We start from the raw sequence: 8,875 nt of genomic DNA, 5'->3' as shown, positions 1-8,875 counted from the left end.
TTCTAGGTATCTCCGGTCCATGGGATGGTCCTGTCATCACTGCACCCCTTGGAGTGGCTCATCATTAATTGCCTCTGTACGCCTTTGTAGAATTAAAAGTTCCATGTCCTGTATAGGAACGTAGGATGATTGATCATTTTCTCAATGTCCTTTTTGGTGTACAGACGGTCCTCCACTTCAATTGCCGATCTTGCTAGATTATGCTCTTCTTCTAGGGTTACAAACCCTTCCTCAGCTCTAGGCTCTTCATTTATGCGTTCTAAGTTTGGAATTTCTCCCTCACTTCTTCCCATAACTAATTCCAGCTCCTTACCCCGTGATTGGATTAAGTTTAAACCTCCCATCTCCTTTTGTCAGCTCTCGCCCTTCGAGCATCGAGCTCTTGTTTCCTTAAGCTCAACTCTCGTAGAGCTGTTGTTCCACCTCGATCCTTTTTAGATCTAATTCTACTTCCTTTGAGGTTGGGAAGAATAATTAACCCGTCCTGGCCACACTTTCCATGTCTCGTCTCATTCGGGGGGTGTCGGTGTTCGACAGCCTTGAATTTGAAGTTTGGATGGGCACTTCTTGCCTTCTTGGACCAAGTCAAGAGCTGGTTGACCGACCCATGTCTGCAGATTGCGCTTCTTTATCATGACTGGTTGGAAGACCAAAAAATCCTCAGGCAATTTCAATGATACCACTGGATCTGGTTGGGGAGGGTGGTTTCTTCTTTTCCCCAAATCCAGAGTACCTCAGCTCTTCTTCCATGGATTCTTCACTACTAGTTTCAACGGTGGTCAGATTCCTTACGACACTCAAGTGAGTGCTTACTGAGTGGCCTAAACCCACACTTTTTGATAGGAAGGTCTTGGGTGATTTGATGCACTATCGCCAGGTATAAGATCGTCTCTCTGATGATCTTTCCAGACCGTAAGTGCATGTATGTATGATTTGATAGGCTATTTTGCTTTCCCAATTAAGTTTTGATAAGATTCTGTCGACATATTTCTGAGGCTGTGAGATTGCAGAGAATAATTCATGGCATGAAGTGTTACAAAATAGTTCACGTCGAACGATTTTTTGCACTTTCACGTATTTAAAAAATTTTGCTCTTGGGATCAGAATTCCACGTTACCTTGTTATGGGTGTCAATCTTTTCAAGACCTCCTTAGCCTTAACCTGACTATACCAAGATCGTGAGTTGGATTTGATTAAGGCGTGAGTTTGCAGAAAAATTTCACGCCGTGTGAAGGTTCAAAAAATGGTTCACGTCGTGAACGATTTGGTTCACGATGTGAAAAGTTGTGAAATAGTTTACGTCGTGAACGATTTTTTGCACGTTCACAATTCTTAATTTTGTCAAACCTTGTGGCGTCAGAGGTGTCAACATAAGGCTACCTATTTTTGGCAAGGTAATCCCATGAATTGCAGCGTTAATCATAGCGCTGATGTCGAGAGTGATTCACAGCATGAAGTTGTAGAAAACGGTTCACGATGTGAACATTTTCTTGCAGTTTCACATGGGAACTTCCCACGTCAACTAATGTGATTCTGGGTGCAAAATACTTATCCAACAGTTTCCAAAATGATTGTGCCACGTCTAAGGAGTGGAATACAAGTTCAAGGCACATTCAATGGCTCCTTATTTTTTCAATTTTGTGAATTTTTAAAAAAAGAAGAAAAACAGAACGCCAACTTGCTCGTTCACATTGATGATTCCAGTGATGCAAATATCAAAATTAACTAGAAAAAATAGTGAAGCTCTATTCTAAGACCACTCCACCACACACATATACAACAAACACAACCAATTTCTCACGATTTTTTACTTCCACACAAATCTTATCCAAGAGGAAGGAAGAAACAAAGGTATTTCCCAACGGCGCCAAAAATGTTATGGGCTACCACACCTCCAAGAGGGAACTCAATGTATTCACCTAAAGGAAGAGCAATAAAACACAACTGTCGTAGGGCACTTATCAATGCTTTGAACTTGATCCCTTGAGGCCTCCAAACTCACATGTTAAGCTCCAAACCTCCAAGCTCCACCTCCACGCTGTCACCGTAGAGTCGCTCACACCTTCACATAAGGCAATCACTCTCTCTCACTCTCCCACACAAGCATGAATCATACAAGCATAGAAGAGGCACAAATACTAGAATGCTCTCTCTCAATCTCTCTTAAGACACAAAGAAGAGCTCTCAAAGGGTGATTGTGTCTTTTCATTTATGAGAAAATGCCTTATATACATTTGGCCCTTATTCACACTTGGGCACCCAAAACTTACTTAACTAAGGCCTTGGGTGGCCAATATCTCATAATGTACAACTTTTATAGTGCCTTTTCATGACACTTATTAATGTCCTCAATTGGAGGAGCATACTTCTTAATCCAAAATGGGATTAACATAGATACACTTTCTTTTAGAGTGAGATTAACACCAATCACTCTTCTAGATTTTTAGCACATGAGAATGGATATAAATAGGCAAAATTCCACTCACCACACCTATGTTAATTTTTAATCAACTTTATTGTTTTTACATAATTAAGTTTTTTAAGGTATGAAAAACTACATATTTTTTTCACAGGCGTGGATGTCTAGAGTTTTTCATAGTGATAAATCCATATTATAAATTATGGTTTGTTAATGTAGGAAGTATGTATTATACTCCAATATAGATAAGGTCTTGAGTTTTTCATGACGTGAAAATTGCTTGGTTTTCACATCTTGGAAAACTATGTATACTTGAATTATTTTTTGAGGCTTTTTTTTAATGCACACTATTGTCCTTTGATGTTTAATGATGTTTTATGTCTCATATATTTCCTTAATCAAAATATTTTAGAGAGAGAGAGAGAGAGAGAGAGAGAGAGAGAGAGAGAGAGAGAGAGAGAGAGTTAAGCCAAAACCCTTTAAAAATTTGCATACAAAAACACAAAGCCCAAAATAATTTTACAATGCATATGATACATAATTTTACAATATTGTACATTACCTATTATGCTATAATCTACAACTTAAATCCATAAATAGCCCTAGATGTATACACATTCTATGGCACACATGGACAAAATTTAAATACATAGAAAGATAAACTCTAATCACACTTTCAAAACCATTATAAAGTTTTATGTACTTACAAATTTGGATAAAAAGAAAAATGTGAAGAGTTTGCTTATCAACCACCATGCAAGAGTCCAAACAAGCACTTCATGTCTCACATGGAAAAGATAAAAAGGAGAAGACTAGATGGATAGACAAGAGACAAAAAAAACCCCAACATGACATGTGCACAAACATCAAACAAATTGACAAAATAGACTCCTTACATGCCCACAACGTGTGATTTAGTTGGTCTAATATTATCATTCTATGTAAATGTTATTTGTTAGCAAATATTGTTATCGATTAAAAAATACATATAAATCAATCAATTTGAATACCGCGGTGATATAGTGAGAAATCTAATAACATGATAGCATAGTGCATATTGGAAATGGGTGTAAGAACTACCACACATCCAAGTGTACCATAGTTGATGGACATGTTTGAATCCATGTAGCAGTATTATGGCATCAATTGAAGCAAGTCAAGATTGATGCTATAGATGCATTTTAAGGGGGCTGCCAAATGTGCTCTCTCCATTGCATGTCCAACATGAGTAGTAATACATAAAGTCTAGGCGAAAAATAAAGCTCATTGATTTAAAATATACAAACAAATGCCCCTCCATTGCATGTCCAATATTGGTCATAATATAGTAAGTCAAGGGAAAAAATAAGGTTCATTAAAGTAGAACATATGAACGTCACAAACATGGTCAATGGAGACAATGTCATGTTCATAAAGAGTTAAATCTTTTAAATAATCATGAATGAAACATGTGCATATGCCCTGAGCATAATAAAAATAAAGACTTTAAGGACTAGTGACTATGAGGAGCAATAAAATATTGAATACTAGAGAGGACTCATATCAATGTGAGCAAGAGATGCGAAGGTGATGTTGAAGTTTTAACTGTAATAAAAGAGAAACACGATCATATCAATGACCTTATTGAACTCTTTAGAATGAATCACTAGTAGGCAAATTTAGGAGGTGGTTATTCATACACGTGTGTGGCACACATATTTAGTGGTTTAGCATCTGATCAAGAAAAATGATTTTTTCATCACTAATAAGAAAATTCTCATGAGTGGCTCAATAAAGGAATTGTCTACACCTTTTCACACCAAGGTAACATTAGAAAGTGTAAGTAGAGGAATGGGAAAAGTAAGAAGGACTTTAAAAAACGTCATGACTATCCTATTAACCACACAAAGGAAGTACTTGTATCTTAATGTATAAGTGGGTGCTTAGAAACTTCAATTTTTAGTGCATTCTACCACTTATGGCTCAAAAATTATTGTGGCCAACACTATATTAATCTATTTGTTCTTCTATAATGGGCTTGCGCTAAATAACAATACTTGTAGGCCACTCATTTAATGATCTCGAATTTGTGTTTGCTTTTTAAATTCTAGCCACATGGAATATCTACATTAAACTCATGAGATGGATAAAATGCAACATAAAAGGTTAACAAGTGCTTTGAGACAATACACAACTGTAAAATGAGGCCATATTCGAAGCACATGCCACATTATCATTGATGGCAAAGGTATGTGTAGAAGATTATGCATACCATGTGGCAAGGGATCAAAATGGAGTCATTTCTATGAAAGATGGTTGTTGTCAAAACACGTGTATTATTGTGTAAATGGTATTTGAGGCCATGTCCAAAGAGTATGATAGGGGTGTTGGAGTGGATGAGGACATATGGTGTCCACTTTGTTTGAGGCAGAGGTTTTGCATATTAATAGAATGGAGCATAAGGGGCATAAAAGCAACCTAATGAAACACAAGCAAAGCATGATTCTAGGCATTGCCCAGGTAAGCTTGGTCACTCCCAATAAGCGAGCCTTTGGAGATCTTTGGGTATTGTTGTGCTATAAGAAAGCGTTTCCTAGCCATTGAGGCATTCCAAACAAGTTGCCTTCTACATTTCTAGAGAGGCCATCAAAGAATATGCATTTGAAAGCTTAGTTTTTGTGGGCATTGTGTAGTAAGCAAGCATTCTTTGAGCATCTGAACCATCAACTTGTGGCATCCAAGGAGGTGCATGCATTATTTGAGGGTCAAAGAATATGCATTGAATATAGTTTAGCTTTGCTTGAATGAGGACTCTTGTTGGGAGTTATTAAAATGTGGGAGTTTTGATTTTGGTACTTGTTGGGAAATCCTTGTCTTTGGGCTTAAGATAGCTCTAATTATTGTGGGTTGAGTGGAAAAATGAGGGCCAGCTGGAAGTGTTTGGCTGCCAGCGAGGAACGGGGGCCCACACGTCATTTCCTAAGAGGCATGTGTGTCTTGCAGGCAAAAAGGCGAGAGTGCCTTCCTGCTTTTCTCTCATCTTATGGATGGATGGGATGAGCATCCAAAGAAGCTGCGTTGTTGTTGTTATTACTTCCCAAAACTTTGATGTGGCATGGCCAATTCCATATTCTCGTTCGTGCACGCTGTCCCCGTGCAGCTCGGGGGGCTTCTTGAGCTTTTCTCTAGGCAGGCTAGGCCTGTAGGCAAGCGCAATGGGGTTAAATAGGTTTCATTCAGAGGCATGCACTTTCATCAGAGATGTAGATCAGATCTCGGAAATGGGTTCTCTCGCTCTCTCTCTCTCTCTCTCTCTCAAAATGTATCAAACGCTCTGTAAAAAGCTCTGAGCCTCTGTGTGTTTCTGAGAAAGCTAGCTTTTATGTTCTGCACCCGAAGTACACAAGGCAGACACAAAAGAGAGTAGAGGAGACACCTATATATATGCAATGGCCGATAATGGGCGGCCTGGCCTCTTGCCTTTCTTCTTGGGCGACGACCAGTTCCAGCAGGCTGCATCCAACACGCTTCCCGAGCACCACTCTGCCCTGTCAGTGATGCAGCAGCTAGACCATAACTGGTTCCACGACAACATTCTCAAGCCGCGCGTTCGCTTGATGAGCCCCCTTTTGCCTTTTCTCACCCTCTCACCTTACCGGAGCATAGAGCTGATGGCGTCCCGTAACAACAAATGGGCCTCCTCCTCCTACTTCGACTCCAGACCCCGGGAAATGCCCCGCGCAAGAATCGAACCCTTGCCGCCCACTAGAGCAGCATCAATCAATAGGCCGTCGCCCAAGGATCCTCTAAAGGGCAGCAGGAACCCTCTGCAACCTGGCCACAGACCCCGCCAGGAGCCCCAAAACTCCCGCCCACTTGTAGCCAGACGGCAGATTTGCTCTAGCCCACTCGCTGACACGGTTCTCACTCCTCCTGGCGCATTGCAAGCATGGATCGTCAAGGACCTCCAAGCCCTCAAGGTAATTTTTCTTCTACAACACTTTTCACGTACATGCATGTGCACACTCGTTCCAAAGCTCTCCTCTAATTCAGGGGGTTCCCAAGAAAAAGCTTTTAGTCGCACTAGGGGTTTTCAAGACGAATATATGCATCAATGACTGGCCATAGCTTGCTTATCACAAACGATTCTTATGAATTACATCATACGTTGGCCAGAGCAATGGAGATTGCCTCAAAACTGCAGAATTTTGAACTCTCTTTTGCTCACTGGAAAACCATCTCTTGTTGCTGCCCCAGCACTTGGCGTTGTCGCATCCTTGTGGATGTATGGTTGTGCCTACACACACAGGTTGTCTTTATTGTATAACTGAGTTCACCTAGCACCGTTCATCCTGACTTCTCATGACCACAATGCAATTTTTATTCCATGAATAATGTGTGCCCCCCCCCCCCCCCCCCTCTCTCTCACGATCACACACACACAGACACACGTACTTGTCTTCTAATTTTGTTTGTCCCTTTTCTGGGCTTTTTTGATTGATGTTATATTGACAGGGAATTCAAGTTGTGCAGAATTCACACACACCAAAACTTGAGTCAATCAAGACCGGGAAGCAGTTAAGGGTTTCTCTGGTTAATGCACAGCCTCAGCCTCAACCTCAGCCTCCACCAGGAGAGCTTGAAACAAAATGGGCTAAGAAGGACCAGAGGAGCTCCAAGAGTATGACAGCCCTTGAATTTGATGAGCTCCAGGGTTTCATGGATCTAGGCTTTCATTTTGGCCAGGACGACCTCACTCCTCGTATAGTGAACTTGTTCCCCGCATTGAAACACAAGCTTGGCAAAGTTGGTGAAGATGGGAGAAGCCCTAGAGCCTCATTTACTAAGCCCAAACAGGGTCCTCCTGAGGCTTGGTTGGTACGAAAATCCACCTCACCCTTTCGCCGCCAGCAAATTCCGGCCACAAGTGAAGACATGAAAGAGCACCTGAAGTTTTGGGCACGTGCAGTCGCATCAACAGTGCGCCAGGAATGCTAGTGGCTCATGGAGTAGGTTCTGCTATGAATTTTGTTTTTTAGCCAGTGTTGTGACTTGAAGGTAGTAAAGGGCATGCTGAAAACTCTTTCATCTTGTGTCCTCCAGCAGAAGAAGCTCTTACGCTGTGTTTAAGGTGTACTGTGTTTTTGGTTATCAATCTGCAAGAGCAAAGACGTGGAAAGGAGCAGCCTTGAGTCTGCAACTGGGCAGATGGAGCGGGTACAAACGACCAGATCTTATGTGATGCCACTTATATACACAAGGATAATTCTGTAAGGTTGAACATTGGCCAGTCAGAGGGTAACTTGAGATATCCAGAGATCAGAATCTTCTACAAAAAAGATATGCTTTACTGAAGTCTTTCATGGAACAGAGCAGCAAAGTATTTTGAAGCCAGTGTACATGCAGCTTTTTGTGAAGGACTCAACTGTTGTTGATAGTCAACTTGCAAAGCCTATCCTTGTATGTTTTTTAGAGTTATGTTTACCAGGTAAAGAAACCTCTGAAGTAACAGAACTCGTGTTCTTTGTGGCTGTGTACGTGTGTTTTAAGCTAACTTTCTAGGTTAATTTTGCAGGTTCTGCATATGCGTATGGAGAAAGCCAGGAGGTTTGCGTGAAAATTGCACCTGCGAATGGAGGCTACGCCAGGCCTTCTAGCAGCCTGCAGAACGAGGATACAACTTTCCAGTGTGTTTTCTTTCAGATTCAATAAAGAGCTAGACTAGCAGGGCTACTGTAGCCATGTTTTGAATGGTCTGCTATACAACAAATTATCAAGGGCAAATGTTACACAGAGTAATCTATATACCTAAGAGGAGAAAAGCAATGCTTCAAATGAAGGATAAACACCAAGGGCTGGTATACCCAACAAAAATTAAGACTTTGAATGAAGGATAAATAGAGAGGTAGTATTTGACTGATTTACTCGGGCAAATATGAAGAGTTTTTGCTGTACTGATTTTCAATAATCTCAATGTGGTCCTTTTTAATTTACATCAGGGTTGTGTGACTGGTTAGAGCGGAGAGCTATTGTTTGGTGAAAGGTGGTGTTCTTGACCAAGGTGCCTTAAATGCATGCTATTGATTTCTTTAAGGATGGTGCTAAGGTCCTTAACCTGACAAAATATATGCAGAGCATCTAAGGGCCTCCCCGAGGTTTTTTCCTAGTGAAAGGGTCTTTGCATGGAAAGGAAATGGACCACTGAAGTTCGTGATGGTATAGCTTGGTCCTTGAAACCTCGTTAAGGTTTCGCATATCCAGTTGAAGCAGTGATGATGGAGTTGCCACTATCATATGGAACCTTTTGTTACATGGGTCACGTACATGCATTTATTGGCTGTGTGCTAGTTTGTTATGTATCTAGAGCTAATCCTCGGATTACCAAGCCTAATCCAGCAGGGTTAGGGGGCCCTAGGATTAGGAGATAGCAGGTAGATAGAGCGGGCTAAGGCTCAGAATTACTCAGAATTAATAAAC

The 8,875-nt window shown here is 40.9% G+C and overlaps 1 protein-coding gene across 3 annotated transcripts; it reads left to right on the top strand.

The window, feature by feature from the left end:
- The first annotated feature begins 5,433 nt into the window (after window positions 1-5,433).
- Window positions 5,434-8,391, top strand: LOC147635154 (uncharacterized). Of its 3 annotated transcripts, none has more exons than XM_086802330.1 (4): window positions 5,440-6,378; window positions 6,914-7,407; window positions 7,505-7,886; window positions 7,974-8,391. In XM_086802330.1, exons 1-2 carry the CDS (start codon window positions 5,848-5,850, stop codon window positions 7,394-7,396), a joined length of 1,014 nt encoding a protein of 337 aa, XP_086658456.1. In that variant the 5' UTR covers window positions 5,440-5,847; the 3' UTR covers window positions 7,397-7,407; window positions 7,505-7,886; window positions 7,974-8,391. The 3 variants fall into 3 exon arrangements, with proteins under 3 accessions (XP_086658454.1, XP_086658456.1, XP_086658455.1); XM_086802329.1 differs by having other exon boundaries at window positions 7,502-7,886; XM_086802328.1 differs by having other exon boundaries at window positions 5,434-6,378; window positions 6,914-7,886.
- Window positions 8,392-8,875: the final 484 nt, after the last annotated feature.

Source organism: Cibotium barometz, chromosome 9 (genome assembly GCF_041138505.1).
Source record: "Cibotium barometz isolate CiBa-2024 chromosome 9, ASM4113850v1, whole genome shotgun sequence".
NCBI lineage: Eukaryota > Viridiplantae > Streptophyta > Polypodiopsida > Cyatheales > Cibotiaceae > Cibotium > Cibotium barometz.
The sequence above is the reverse complement of the archived record's forward strand: the minus strand, read 5'-3'. Positions and strand labels throughout refer to the sequence as shown.

Excerpts from the sequence above, each read along its gene's own strand:
- LOC147635154 (XM_086802328.1), top strand. The coding sequence starts at position 5,848 with ATGGCCGATAATGGGCGGCCTGGCCTCTTGCCTTTCTTCTTGGGCGAC. Across the intron at positions 6,379-6,913 it reads AGGACCTCCAAGCCCTCAAG|GGAATTCAAGTTGTGCAGAA; the intron begins GTAATTTTTCTT and ends TTATATTGACAG.